This window comes from Sorghum bicolor, chromosome 8 (genome assembly GCF_000003195.3).
Source record: "Sorghum bicolor cultivar BTx623 chromosome 8, Sorghum_bicolor_NCBIv3, whole genome shotgun sequence".
NCBI lineage: Eukaryota > Viridiplantae > Streptophyta > Magnoliopsida > Poales > Poaceae > Sorghum > Sorghum bicolor.
Window position 1 is genome coordinate 3519715 of NC_012877.2, and position 15755 is coordinate 3535469.

The 15755-nt window shown below is 41.3% G+C and overlaps 3 protein-coding genes across 3 annotated transcripts; all 3 read left to right on the plus strand.

Annotated features, from left to right (window-relative positions):
- Positions 1571-2417, plus strand: LOC110437688 (protein LITTLE ZIPPER 4-like). The gene is made up of 2 exons (XM_021466254.1): positions 1571-1718; positions 1906-2417. Exon 2 carries the CDS (start codon positions 1930-1932, stop codon positions 2200-2202), a length of 273 nt encoding a protein of 90 aa, XP_021321929.1. The 5' UTR covers positions 1571-1718; positions 1906-1929; the 3' UTR covers positions 2203-2417.
- Positions 5537-6524, plus strand: LOC8074894. Its single transcript, XM_002441797.2, has one exon. The coding sequence runs from the start codon at positions 5605-5607 to the stop codon at positions 6151-6153; it is 549 nt and encodes a 182-aa protein (XP_002441842.1). The 5' UTR covers positions 5537-5604; the 3' UTR covers positions 6154-6524.
- Positions 10128-15601, plus strand: LOC110429747. The gene is made up of 4 exons (XM_021446220.1): positions 10128-10185; positions 13672-13897; positions 14472-14562; positions 14872-15601. The coding sequence occupies exons 1-4, from the start codon at positions 10128-10130 to the stop codon at positions 14962-14964; spliced, it is 468 nt and encodes a 155-aa protein (XP_021301895.1). The 3' UTR covers positions 14965-15601.

The following is a 15755-nucleotide window of genomic DNA, read 5'->3' on the forward strand; positions in this document are numbered from 1 at the left end:
AGTTTGCCTGTAAATCGCGACACGAATCTTTTAAGCCTAGTTACTTCATGATTGGACAATGTTTGTCAAATAAAAACGAAAATGCTACAGTGACAAAATCTAAAAAAATTCGCATCTAAACAAGATCTTAACTGAAATAATCCCTATATGAATTTGATGAGCCTAGGTTACACTTAGATCAGTCTCAATGTATAGTTTTATGACACAATTACCAATACTATAAACTAGGTAACCGAGCCGCATAAGTTTCATAGGGATAAAACTTTTCTCTCATCTGATGAAACTCTTTCATTTAATGACTCTACAAAGTCAGTAATTTTGCTTATGTGACACCATATTTAATGCGCATGATAATTTCATGAAACATGCATTGAGACTGGCCTTACACCGAAATGGTCATTAGCTAAAACTAAACCACAGCAGTTCCGCTAAGGCCAGTCTTAGTGGGGGTTTCACCGGGATGTCATGCACATTTATTAGAGCGTCATGTCAGCAAAACTGCACTTTTTGCATGAAACGATGAGGAGAGAGAAGGAAGTAGTTTCACTATGGTGAAACTCCACTGGCGTTGTTTTCCACGCATTGAAACAAGATGAAATCCCTACTGAGGACTAAATCGTTTCACCATCTTGCATGTGATCCAATCATTTTACAGTAATTAAATGCTTTGCTCAGCCTAGAAAACATCAAAGTGAAACTCATGCATTGTGGAGGTTGTTTCATTATTTATTTTATTAATGCTCTGTCAGCCGATTTCGTACATTCAAACGGGTTATTGAGACTGGTCTAATCATAACAGTATGTACTACGTATCTCGATGAGCAGCTAACACGATGAAGTCAGGCCAGGCGAGTGGCGAGAGCAATGCAGAGGGTGACAAGACCGAGGAGGAGGGATCCAGACGAATGATGATGGCGTATCTTTGGACCTTCTCTTCTCCCCATGGAGACTACTGCGTCATCAATTCACCTCCATCATCACACTTTGCTGTTCACAGCCTCGTCGTGTCTGCAGCTGCAGTAGTAGTCAAGAGTGTGACGACGACCAGCATTGCATTGCTCCTGAACGTTAACGGCTGGCCTTCTTTAGTTGACAAAAATTTTTTAAAGATTCTTCGTCACATCGAATTTTGCGACACAAGCATGATACATTAAATATACATAAAAGCAAAAACTAATTACACAGTTTATCTGTAAATCGCGAGACGAATCTTTTAAGCCTGGTTACTCTATAATTGGACAATGTTTGTCAAATAAAAACGAAAGTGCTACAATATCAAAAACCAAAAATTTTTACAAAACTGAACCAGACCTGAACTTCGTCACACTTTAGGCTTGTATGTACAATCCAATTTACATCAATTCACATATATTAAGATGGATTAGAATAGAATTTAAGTTAAATTCTATCCTAATCCACACCAACAACAACATCCAAACAGACCTTAGGAGCAGGAGTAGTATCGATCCGCTGCTCGTCCTGCTTGAGCTCGAGAGCCGGCTCCGGCTCCGGCTGCCTATAAATAGGCCCCCAGGGCCAAGCATTCCTGATCGCATCGCCGCACCACAACACAGACCGATCCAGCTCTTCTTGCAGCCTCCTTCTTCCTCTAGTCCTTTCCCACACCACGTACACACACATCATCATCATCTGCCTGCAGCTTTGAAGCTTGAAGGCCAACCGATCGACCGCTTCAGACACTTCAGAGAGAGAGATAGGTGACGTCCTCCTGTCGACCTCTACATACATTGCAATTGCATCCAAACGCGCGCGTGTGTGTGTGTGTGTGTCAGCTGTCTCTCTGCTTGTTCCGTTGCTGTAATTAGTCTGCTCGATCATCAGCTAGCAACTGTTTTCTTTTCTCATGGATGCTAACTTCTTCTCTTTAATTGCATTGGTGTGCAGATCGATCGAGCGCAGGGGCGGGGGATGGAGCGCGCGGAGAACGAGCGGCTGCGGAGGATGGCGCAGGGGAAGTGCCTGGAGAACCTGCTCATCATGCAGGAGAACGAGTGGATGCGGAGGAAGGCGCAGCAGCTGGACCAGGAGAACAAGGCCCTCCTCGCCGAGCTCAAGCAGCGCCAGGCCGCCGCCGGCCCTTCTTCCGGCTCCGTCGTCTCCGCTTCTGCTGGTTCCGCCGCCGCCACCAACAACCTCAAGCCGGCGAAGGCGGCAGCCGGCAAGCATCAGCAGCCCAAGTGAAAAAGTCGCCACTTCTCAGCTCGGTCGTGCATGCATGCCTGTCTTTTTCTTTTGTAAATCAGTAGTAGTAGTAGTAGTGTAGCAGGTTACTCTACTTAGCAGTGAGTGTAGGAGTTCTGTGCTGCATGTCGTTGTAGAACCAAGGAGATGGTGAGAACGAAGCCAGCCAAGCAGTGGCAGCATTTTGTGCTATGTACTGTATCCAGTACTTAGCTTGTCAGTCAGCAATATTCATCATCGTTCAGTATATTCCACGATGCTTAATTATGCTTTGATGCCGTGCGTCGATTTCCATAACTCCGTTCTCCAAATTAGTGGAGCATTCGCCTTTGCTTAGTTATTATAGTTCACACATAGAAGAAAATATAGGGAGATACATCAGGTTGTAATCTAGTAGTAGTTGTGAAGCAACTTCGAGTAGATGACTCCCTTCTTCAAAACGTGGAACCGCCGTAGAGCCCCCAAACTGAAATTTTAGATTCAAATAATGATGATGCCGGGAAAACGGGCCAATAAACTAGGCCCGTGAAGATCAAACAGGTCCATGACCAGAGCCTCGCGCGTACAGTAGGCCGAGCCCAATATGGGCCCCACGTAGATCCATAAGCTTAGGCCTAGCATTAAATTCAGCCCATCGACTACCTTTACGACATGGTTTTGAATATGCCCATGTGAGTGATCAAGCTTTAGTTGTGTTTGGAGACTAATCATGGCATGAGTGTGCTGTTGGGTAACATGTCTTTTAGCTTGTGCACGAACATGGAAACTGTCGGCAACTATGGAGAAGGTCAAGCTAGGGCGTTCCAAAATATTTTGCAAAATGGACACTGTAGCTTTTTCGTTTGTATTTGACAAATATTGTCCAATTATGGACTAACTAGGCTCAAAAGATTTGTCTCGTCAATTCCGACCAAACTGTCCAATTAGTTTTTATTTTTGTCTATATTTAAGTACTTCATGCATGTGTCTAAAGATTCGATGTGACGGGGAATCTGAAAAATTTTGCAAAATTTATTGGAAAGTAAACAAGGCCCTTCCAGGCTTGGACCAAGGGCCAAGAGACTGGCCATGGTAGTTGACACCTAGGGACATCGACATGACCAAGTCAAGCAGAGGTGTGAAGGACTTGGTGTGATCGAAGTCGAGGACGAACGATGAGACGTGTTGATATCGTGTTGAGGCCGTGTGCGTGTATATAACACCAAATGTTGACCACAAAGGTTCTGCGCCGACCTTAGATTATTCTACATAGAAGCAATTTCATGTCTACTTCATTTTTGACTAACCCCTCAATGTATGCGATTGGAACATCATTCATTACATGAACCCACACATTTGGTCCAAATAAAGTGTAGGCCTTTCTATGACTAAGGACAACCACTTGTCACTGTATTGAAGATAAAATATGCGTTTCCTGTGAGATCACAACACACTTGTGCGACTCTTTTCCAAACATATAGTGGTTGTTTGGGCTGTTAAAGCACCAAAATCAGAGGTCACGCATGCTCCTCAGCCATCTGATCCTGACATCTTCATCGTAGCCATTCAAATTAAGGAAGTAGTCCTAAATTGGAAGAGAATCATGAGATTTTAAAGTAACAAAATATACATAAAATATTTTTATGAAATAAGTGAGATATTGGCCAATATAACCATGACAACCTCCAAAACTATGTAAAATCTTGAAATGATAACAACATAAATAGGGAACCATTGAGCCTACTCCATGCAAGTGAGTTGGGCAAACAATTAAAATGACAAAGTAGCCATCATGCTTCTATCTATGTGCTGGAAACCCTAATTAAACAAGAAAGCAAACATCTAAAATACATAAGGGATGACATAATCTTACCTCTTAAATCCAACTAATTTAAAAATTCCAAGGGAAAATAATATCCCCTCTATTTATTTATTTATTTATTTATTTATTTATTTATTTATTTATTTATTTATTTATTTATTTATTTATTCATTTATGCAATTTTTGCCTCCAAGTGAGCTAATAAAGCCAACTAGTTTAAAAATTCCAAGGGAAAATAATATTCTCTCTCTCTCTCTCTATCTATTTATTTATTTTTACAATTTTCGCCTCCAAGTGAGCTAAGGAGCATAGGTTGGGAGTGAATAGCCCGAGGTGGAAAAAAGGGTTTATAGGAGGTATTTGTTGGGGGTAGTTCCCCTAGGAAACCACCCCTGTAAACCCATTTCCATTGGTTGCTCCCTTAATCCAACCACCCATGATTATCTCCTATTTCTAAGAGTGATTGATTTAAGAGAACCATTCAAAAAAAAGTGTAGTTCTTCAGGGTTGATTCTCATAGCTCCTAAAAAAATACATTTCTAAGGATAGCTTGCTTAAGAAAATTAACCTCAATTCCTCAAAATTCTTTTCCATGAATGGTTTGTAAACTACAGTGGCCTAGCTAGAGAAAGTTTGCTATATGCGCCACCTCTAAAAAAAGGTGATTGTAAAAATAATATTTGTAGTAATGATTCTTATTAGTTGGATGTCTAGCTAACAATTAACTTGCCTATTAGATGAATTGTCTGGATCCATTCTAGCTAATTTTAGCAGCTAACTATTAGCTGGATGAGTCCAAACATCTCATTAAGCTATTCAAACCTATGGTTTCAATATTGAGTTTCTAGAAACTTTTCTTTAGATAAATTTTCTAGTAAAAACCTTTTTTTTGCACAAAATTTAGGAGAGCATTGTCACAATGACTTTTTTTTATAGAAACTTCTAGTGTAAAGATGGTACCCGAGACAGTTGTTCGGGTTTCGATATGCTAGAACTCGACGACTAACGCAAGAGACAGTCGATCATATGCTGCAAGATTCAATGTGACGGAGAATCTTAAAAAGTTTTTGAATTTTTGGCTGAACTAAAAAAGGCCAACTAGAGGCATATATATGCACTCAACACGACTCTGCAGCAACTCATGTCAGGGCCGATTAGTTAGTTAAAATCATGTCGTCGTCGTCTGATGAAACTCTTGGATTACAAGTATTAATGTACGTAGCCCAAACCTGGGGGTTTCAACATAGAGCTAGCTAGCAATTCCTAGAAAATTGTACACACTGCTAACATTTTGGAAGTAGGTAACCTAGCTAGCTACTCTACCGGGGTCAGCAAAAATCTTCACCTAACTTGGGCGCTCGTATCCACCGCTACACTTTCCAACCATTCTCTACCAAAGACAGTAGAACAAACTCACCCACCCATGCACTCATCTCTCACACGCATGCACACACACACGTACGTGCAAGCAAGGTAAGCATCCTATATATATTACCCTGCACGGCACGGCTTGCTACTAATAATATACCTTCATTGATCGAGCTAGCTAGGTCTCTAATAATCCAGCAGCTTGGCAACAAACACACACGATCACGGCGACAATGGCCGCAGGCATGGTGGTAGCGAAGGCTGCCGTCGTCACCACCACGACCACTGCCAGCGGCTGGAGCGCGACGACGCTGCCAGGCAGCAGCGGCGGTGACGACGGCCAGAAGGCGACGAAGGTGACGACAATGACGAAGACCACCGTCGCCGATGTTGTTGTCGACGAGGACGAGCTGTTCGAGCTCGACATCGCACTCCTCGACAGCCGCGACGACGACCACCATCACTGTGCGGCGGCCCGCCGTCCTGCTGCCGGCGGTGCTGACGACGACGACGCTGCCACCGGGCACGCACTGTTGGCTAACTGCCTGCTGCCGCTGCGGTCGGTGAGGAACGCGGTGCCGGTGGCGGCGAGCGGCAGGCTGTCGTCGTCGTACCCTTACTCCGGCTACTACAGCTCCAGGAGGCTCTTCACGCCCCGCAGCAGCAGCAGCAGCAGGAGGTTCCTTTTCCTTGGACGGTCAGCTGGGAATAATTCTTCCGCGAGGCTTTGCTTCTCCAGCAGAGGCTTCGAAGCCATGGGGAACTACTTTCAGAGGTACTGATCGAGTTTTCAGAGACGTCGATCGAGAAACAATCATATCTATACACTAAACTATATTAATAGTGAGAGAGGAGCCCTCTAAGTACATTACCGATCTGTATTAAAATCAGGTAGCTAGTAGTAATATATCACACTATTGTATAGTACACCGTCATTGTCTGGTAGAGTGGTAGTGACTAGTGAGAGGACAGGGCCCAAAATTTTCATTTGCTAGTTTTATTGGTTCAAACCACACTGGTTCTTGCTCTCAGTCATCGCCGTCGCCAATCATCGCCAACAAAATATTTTGTGTAGCAGCTGCTATAACAGTGTGGTGATACCCTAATAACAACTGTGTTGTCCTTATCAATAAAAGGAGCACCATTTTTGCTACAACTGTTGTCTTTGTCTAATTTTAATGATTCCTGACCATAGAACTTGGGCCTTGTTTACTTCCACCCAAAAACCCAAAATTTTTCAAGATTCCCTGTCACATCGAATCTTTAGACGCATGCATGAAGTACTAAATATAGACGAAAATAAAAACTGATTACACAGTTTGGTCGGAATTGACGAGACGAATCTTTTGAGCCTAGTTAATCAATAATTAGACAATAATTACCACAAACAAACGAAAGTGCTACAGTGTCGCGATTTTTTTTTCCTTCAGGAAGTAAACAAGGCCTTGGTAACTTCTGCACCTATTAGCTAGGTTGAAAAGTCATGGCTAAAAGTACTGTTCATTGATTTATTCAGCAAAAAACACTCAAGCAAACATGCTCTCAAAACTGTTCATTTTGACCTCTCAACCTGGTTTTGAGAGGGTTTTGTGTAGGGGGTTTTGTGCAAGATTGCTAGGAACAAAAATTTAGGGTTAGCTGTGCACAACAGTAGAGCCAGAAAATAACTTGTTCGCTTGGCTGAAAAGTCATGGTTGAAAGTACTGTTAGCTGATTTATTATGAGAGAAAAATACTACTAAATGGCTGACAGATTCAGCAGAAAACCTCAAGCGAACAGGCTTGTCACATATGTTTAAATTGGATCGCTGATATATGAAAAGTTAATTATACTTACAACTCATTATTGATGTTAGAGCAACTCCAAGAGACTCTCTAAATCCTTCCTAAATGCTAGGAATAAAGATTTTGGTGAAAAATTATCCTCCAACAGCTTGTCTAAATGGTTATATAAATATAGCCATCTTCTATTTCAGATTGTTCGCTAGCTAAAAATAGAAGATGAGAATGACTCTCTAGAGTGCGCACGAGAGACAGAAAAGTTGTTGGAGAGTGAAGAGATATAGAAAGCATTTTTATGGAAATGGTTCTCTAAATGATGATTTAGAGAGTGAAATTTACAAAGACTCTTGAAGATGCTCTTAGGCACCAAATTCACCAGAAAAATAATTCTATAGTACTTCTTGAAACAATATATTTATCACAATTGCAAGTTATAGTGTTAGACAAGAGACTATATCAATAATCTACAGGATCAATATTATATTGTTGTTTTCAATACTTCTCCCAAATGCATTATTGTCTCTTAGTTAAATTATGTCTGCTCCTACCTTGTCGTGCCAAGCTTTCTTTCGCTCTTGCCCTCATAATGAGATATGCTCTTTCAACTCATATACCTCTGCCTTTAGTTGGAGCTCTCCTATGGGCTTAATGCCACTATGTACATCTACTTTTCCTTCATTATTCTTATTGGTTGTCCTCTTTGAAAGGAAATTACACCCAATAAGGAGTGGATTGGATTGGGCTTTTACAAACCTTCTTTTTTTGCAGAATATATTTTTGCAGAATATAAACATGTCGCTTAGCCAAATGCTAACAAAGTGTGACTATTTTACTACAAAAATGTTATGGAACATTGCAACCTAGATTTTGACCCTACTGTATCAGTGTATCATGATAATTCTTATAAATAATCTGTCGTATGCAAAGAGAGGGTTACGAAGACTAAGCTTTTTCATGAGATTTTGAAGTGTACTCTTCACAAGTCTTTGTTTTAAACCTTAGTAGGAGCTTTGCCATATCATATAAGAATAAAGCAAGTCAAAAATTTACATAAGTAAATTACATGTGTAGAAAAGGGACGCAAACATAGTACATAAAGCAAAAAAACATTAGGCAACATATGGGCATCCGCAGGCTTGTTTAAGCCCCCAACTCCTCCTTGATTAATCCCATCACTTGTAAAGGTGATATCTATTTCTTGGGAAGCTCTTCAATTTCACTCGTTCAATTTATTCCATGTCACATACATCAATATTGCTCTCATTGTTCTTTGCTACAAAGCGGATTGCCCCAGTAGTGCGTCATTATTGCATTGTCTCTATATTTGGTGATGATAGCCTTATACAATCTCCTACCCCATTTCTTACAAGTAGCTCGACTTCTAAAGCAAAAGGGTAAAGTACACAAAGATGTCATGTTGTATCTGGATGTTGGTCGCACATTGGACATGTTCGATTGCATGGACAATTCCTTTGTATTAAGTTATCAATTGTTAGGATCTTTGCTTGTAATAGTAACCATGCGAAGAACATGTGTTTCCCCATAGCATGAGCCCTCCAGATCGATTTGGAATTGAAAGGGGGACACTGATCCTTCAAACTACTGCTAGCTACGGCTATCTTGCACTATAAGTTCCCTCAGCCATCCATTTCCAACAAATGGTGTTGTCCTATTCCACCAATTGGACTTCCTGCACAAGCCTAGAGTTCCACAAACTCCATCATTTGTTGTACAGATTCTATCCTCCATAAAACCCATGTCTAGTTTAAATTCAGAAGCTCATCTTTCATTTTTTTAGTTCTTTCTCCAAGCCAACGGGTCAACTGGTGCTCGACCATTTTATCCAAGATGAGTGCTAAAAGCTCACTTTGTCTCCTCACCCAATAGTTACCACCATCAAGGCAGAAAAAGAGCTTTGTCCCTTTGATCGTAGGGAGGGACAGTCCCCACCCACCATCTTGCAGGATCAATCCACTTGTACCAGAGCCATATAAGTCTCAAAGCCCTTCTAAATCTGCCCAAGTCAAGGATCCCTAGCCTACATTGGCTTCCTCTTTCCAACGAAACCCCCTCCTAATCTTGCCGTTGTGCTTAATTGCCCTTCCTTGATTGGAAAGACATGGAAGTGCGCTAGAATTGAAGAAAGCTCAGATTTAGTAAATTAAGCCACCCATGTTTGTCGAAGAACGTGGCCTTCCGCTTGGAAATTTCATAACCACTTTATCAATCAATGACTAATCTCAACCCTCCATAGTTGCTTAATAACATTTAGAAGCAAGACCCAAATACCTGTAGAGAAATGCTCCAATACTCCCTTTTCTTAAAAAAAAAGTACACAGATCCCAAAGTAGCTTATCTGATTAGTTATTTTCCTTTAATTATTTTCCTATGGGTCTCGCATTGGTTGTCCCATCCAACTAGGCTAGAGGCCCCCGGCCTTGACCCAAAGCTAAAGTCAACTTGTGGAAGGAGACGACATGTTCTAGGCCTTCGGCCATAAGGTCAGCTCTGGTCGAGTTGTTCATGCCGTCATAGTCTCATAGAAGCCATTGCCAAGCAGGGCACAGCAACGCAACACGCTGATAACCACACATGGGAGGCGTGCCTGTCATTATTCAGGTTGGAGCCGGAACTCGGGCGGTTCGATGGTGGTGGTACCTCATTTTCAAGGCCAACGGCGGTGTCCATGGCACACTATCACGGTGTTCGTGCTCGCACGCTTCCAACTCAGATTAGCCGATGGGGTGGACTTCCATCACATGAGACTAAAATGGAAGGGCGCCACTGAACCTCCTGTTCAAGAACCGAACGACACCTCGTCGAGGATGTGAATGGAGGTGGCAAACAGGATTGGAAGGAGAGAAACGAAAGTGTTGTGGGTCTGTTCTCTACTGCTGCTTGTTCCACCACGGCTGCCGACGTCGTCTCCTTCGATCAACGAGTTAATAGAATGGTGCCATCGATGAGTTAACGGAATGGTGCTAGACATAGGGGATTTGGGGGAGCAGCTGGCTTGGCACTGCACTCCAGCTGGTTTGTATGGGCTGGGTTAGGCCTTGCTATATCCAAGAGGAAAATAATTTTAATATAAAAATAATTAATTATATTGGCTGTTTTGAGATGTGTGCACTTTTTTAGAAAGAGGGATATTGGAGTAGTTCTCATATTTGCATTGGAAAGGCTTTTAACCTCACACGAAATGCCATCTAGGAGAGCAACTAGAGATGAGGGATCACAAGCAATCAGATGGAACACACATTTGTCAAGATTAGTTACAGACGAGATGCCTGACCGAAGGCCGATAAAATCTCAAGCATTGCACTATCTCTTGCATCGTTGAATTAAAAAAAAAATGTCTCATCATCTACATATATGCTCACCCTTAGCTTCAAAAATCTGTATTGAATTGGTTGTAGCATGCCAAGCTGGGTGGCAATATCAAAGAGCCTCTGCACCAGAACAAAGTAAAGATAACAGGACCTTGCGTTAAGGCCTGTTCGCTTGACTGAGAACTCATGGCTAAAAATACTATTTACTGATTTATTATAAAAGAAAAATATTATTAGTTGGTAGAAAAAGTACGGCTTATAAGACAAACAAATTGAGCCTTAAAACCCTCTCATGATTAAATCTATTCACCTCTTGAACCATTAACCAAAACAACATTGGAACTTGTGTACATGAGGGCAGACACCTAGGTAAAGTTTATTTTGCCTTTGAGGACATGTGCCCTCACTCTCCCACCCATTGAATTCGCTTTGAGAAGTGTGCAAACACATATCTCAATGCAAACCTGCTTTGAGATGTGTGTTTACACACTTCTCAAAGCGAATCCAATGAGTGAGAGAGTGAGGGCATGTGCCCTTAAGGGTAAAAAAACCGCCTTCCAGACACCCAAGCTGGCCACCATGCGCAAAATCCTAGTTTCTATAAAACTTCCTATGAGAGCCTTTGCGATGTCGATGCTCTGTTCTATGGTAAAAGCGCTCTGGCTTCTCAAGGTCAAAGAGCCTAAGGAGGTGGCTAGCCTTGACGCTAATAGTTTGGATATCAGTTTCGCCATACTATGCATCATACTTATTGGACGAATCTGCATCAATTTTCTTTTGGTACGAGGACAATATGTGCAATGTTGACCGTCTTTAGGTGCTAGTCATGCTGCTCCCATTATGTCATGTTTGATTATTTCACATGACACTTGATTACTGCTCCGTAGGTAAATCATTTATTATTGCTCTAGCTTGCTCATCTGAGAACTGTTCTTCAAAATGAGATAGGTTCTGTGATTGTAAATCAAGCATGTCCCAAACGGTGTGGGTTTTGGGTTTCGGGCTGCCAAATAGGTTGCTCAAGTGTTCAAGCAGTGTTTGTTCTTTTTCATTGGACTGTAAAATTTGAATGAAGCTTCTACGTGTGGCATTGATTCTCACGTAGAACAGCTTGGAGTCGGTGTTGGGCACGTTTATTGCTATGAGGTTTGAGCGTTGTTTGGCCCTCAACTTGCTTCAACTGAGTGCAGAAGTGCGATTCATCCTGGCTCAACCTTCTATATCCTGGACCATCCAAATGAGTTGTTTTGCTGCTACCAGCATCTAGAAAATTCATTAATGAGTCAACATCCTTTCTTATTGAGCAGAACAAATATTCTTTGTTCATGAGAACGACCGTCCCATATTTAACATAAGTTACTCCCTCTGTTCTAAATTGTAAAACGTTTCGGCTTTTTTAGATTCATAGCTTTTGCTATACACCTAGATATATGTTATGTCTAGGTACATAGGAAATGCTATGAATCTAGAAATGCTAAAATGTCTTATAATTTGAGATAGAGAAAATATCATATACAAGGAAAAACATTCTAGGTTCATAGGTTTTTTCTAGGTTAAAGTGAAAATATTTTTCTAGTCTTATTTTTTAAAAATAAAACCTTAATAAAATATAAATTTTCTTATTTCTAATGTACTAATAAATATCATTATTATTTATTTTATTCAAACTAATAATGTCCCACTAGACATTGGCACTGTCCATGAAGGGGATATATACTAAATCTAGAATAATAAAATTAAATCTCAAAATTAAGATTTTTGTCTCATTCTTATTAAAAGAGGTTATTTTAAGGAAGGACAACTTATAGAGAGAAATTAGAAAGGGGATGGTAGGTGTTGTTATTTTACAACAAAGAGATTATTCAACATTTATATTTATTGATTGCCATGTCACAAGATTTTTGTGAAGAGTTGAAGTAGTTTTTGGTTTACGTACACCGGCTAGGATGGCAAACTTCCTAAGAGTTTGGCTTCAACGAGAAACTACCTTCTCAAATTTGTGAGAGCAAGTGCATTTGTTTGGTCTATTTGATTAAGCATAAATGATGTTATATTCTATTTGCAAGTTATTTTTAGGTCTACGACGCACTTGTGGACCATACTCTAAAAGAAAAGCAACCTACCAAAGTTGAAATGGGCATGCCAAGCATGGATTGTTGTGGTAGAACGTCGGGCTTTAGATCGCACGAAGTAGGGTGGGGAGATTGGAGCGTGAGCGCGGGAGGTCTTGCGGCGAGAAGGCGCCGTGATCAGGATCAATTCCCGAGTAGCAAGAGCTAGGAGTAGACAGGGTACGCAGCCAGGCGCCCGTAGGGAGATATGAATCTCATCCTGGGCTAAGCCTTCTCATTAATCAATGGGGGACTCTTATAGTCCTTACATGACTCCATAACGGTGACTTAACAAACTAGATCTTCTAGCAAATATAACTAACCAAATCTGATAAATATTCCTAACTATCTCCTAGTCGTAAACACCCCCTTCGTGGTGACCGCACACAGGCCTGGTCAGCCACGATCCCTACGCTTGTATGTTTTCCCGAACATAACATGTTGTCATCAAGGTTAGTTTGTGATCAAGCGTTCCTAATTTTTAAGAGTTTTGTGATGGACTAAATATTACAATTTTGATCTTAAACCGAATAAAGAAAGAAGAAAGTGGAGAACAATTGAGAAAGAGCAAATGAGTATAGAAGTCATGGTCTATCTCCCCTCTTTCCTTTTTATAGAAAATGTGTGAGAGAAAATTTTCATAATTTCCCCTAATAAAGTTTGTATTTTAAAAAAATATTTTTAAAGAAATTATTATGTCACAATGTTATGTGATTGGGCCCTGGAGACACTAGTATTGTTCTTAACATATATTATTCTAAATATATAGATGCTAATTTGTCAAAAGATGTTAGGCCATGTTTAGTTACGGTAGGAAAATATTTCGTGACACTGTATCACTTTAGTTTGTTTGTGGTAATTATTGTTCAACTATGGACTAACTAGGATCAAAAGATTGGTCTCGTAAATTTTGACCAAACTGTGCAATTAGTTTTTATTTTTGTCTATATTTAGTACTCTATGCATGTGTCTACAGATTCGATATGACGGGGAATTTCGAAAAATAGGTTTTGGTGTGGAAATAAACAAAGGCCTTAGAAAGAAAAAAAAAGAAGTTGATAAAAAAAGAAATGAAAAAGAAAAGAGAAAAAAAACTGTATGGGCTTTCCCACTCGTGCTCAGGCTCGGCCCCAGGGATCGGAGCAAGTCGGGCCCGAGCAACTCCCCCTCGGCGGCGTCCAGCGACGGAGGGGCAGTCCCAGGCTCGGCGGCGGCGTCGGCGGCGTCGGCGGCTCCCCCTCCCGCCTCTCGCCAGTCGCCTCGCGCCCTCGCCTCCGTCCTCCGCGCACCGGCCGGCGACCCTGCGTACGCACCTCCCTCTCCCCTCCCGCCTTCCTCCGCGCACCGGCCGGCGACCCTGCGTACGCACCTCCCTCTCCCCTCCCGCCTCTGCTGTACCGTGGGAGCCCGGCCAGCTGCCCAGGTGGCCGGGCCTTGGCTCCGCCGGTCTATAACTATAGATGGAACCTATAGATTTCAGAAAGAACAAAAGTTGTCGACTATCATTGAAATCTGCAATGAACCTAGACTTCAGAAAGGACAAAGTTGCCTACTATGGTTATGATATCTAGCTCTGTGACATTCCTGCACTAAGCACAGCAAAGGGAAAAAGGACGGCAAAAGAAACAAACCTGTAGGATATGGCCTATCAGGGCAAGATAATTTTCTAACTTGCATCGTTCAGAACTGTTATCATCAACTGATCAACTGATGGAGTTCATAAAATATTTTATGTAAAGCATTTCGGAATCAGAAAAATATAAATGTGTGATGATATGTAGTGTAACTTTTATCTGCAACTGATACTTGATGTTGAAGTTGTCACCTATGATAAGACTTCGTCCTAATTATATCTAGTGCTTCCTTTGTCATCTTGCAGCTTTGGCCACTCAATGTCAATGGTTACCTGTTCATGGAAATGTCAATGGTTACTAAGGAAGCAGTCCAATCATTACTGCCAAGAGCCTCTGGTTGGTTTACTTTCGTTATCATATGAAAATATAAATCATTCTCTCAGTTGAACATACTCACATTCATCAGGAGAGAAAGGAGAGACTTGAATATCAATTGTTTGATTGGTTTGCATCAGACATTTGTGGGTTCTTAAGATAAGTTGGAAGTCTAAAATCTGAACAGTTCTATTTATGTTGGGTATCCATTTTCAAATTGTGTGGACATTTTGTTTTTGTCGCATATTTTTGTATGCCTATATCAGTTATGTGAGAATTTCTGATAGTTTTAAATTTTTAACATCTAATTTAGTCCTTTTTCTCCAAAAGGTATATAGATTAACATCTTCAGTATCTGAGATCTTCCTTCAACTAGCAAAGGGAACTAGGATTCCACTCCTCAGTCATCATCAACAGAGGTAAACAGATACAATTCTTCATATTACATTGTTACAGCTTATAGTTTGTTTGTATGTAGCCAATAAACACGTAGAGAAGCCAATGGGAAAGAGAGCATTCAGTTTACAGTCAGATTTGGTCGAATAGAAGGTCAATTAGAGGGTCAGGCGTGAGTCTTTTATATTCTGGTTGGGTTGTGTCTTGGTGTATGCCAGGTGTCCAGATGATTTTTTCTAGTGTTAGCTCATGACCTCCTCATACCCTCTAGGCGGGCAAGGAGGTTTTGTATGGGATTCTCCTCCCTTTTCCTCTCTTTAATGCAAGCGAATTTTCAGGCTAAGGTTAAAAAAATCCCCTCGTCTGTCCCATGCCAAAGCACAGGTCTAAGGCCCGGTCCCGGTCGTTGGTCGTTCTCACATGGGCTACGGTGCCGCTGTGTATGGGTGGGGCAGGGGTTCGGGGGTTTTCTCGACCTGCGTGAGAAGGTCTTCTTCTTAATACAATGCCCGGGGGCTGTCTTACCCCCCGCAGGTCGAGTTTTTTTTTTCTTCTGCATGTTCGAGGAAAAAAAAGTTTACAGTCAGATTCAATTAAATGGATTGTATTTAACATGCATGGAATACAATTCTGGTCATTTGGCTTAAGGACAAAATGAAGGAAAGATAGGGGCAAAAAAAGGCCCACCGCATTGACATCTCCATACTTTTCATGTGTCCAGTGGGCAATCTTCTGGGTAAATTGGATATCTCCGTTTTTCTATCCATGCATCTCTTAATAATATAGCAGTGAAATGCAGTTAGGGTGTCTTAATAGTT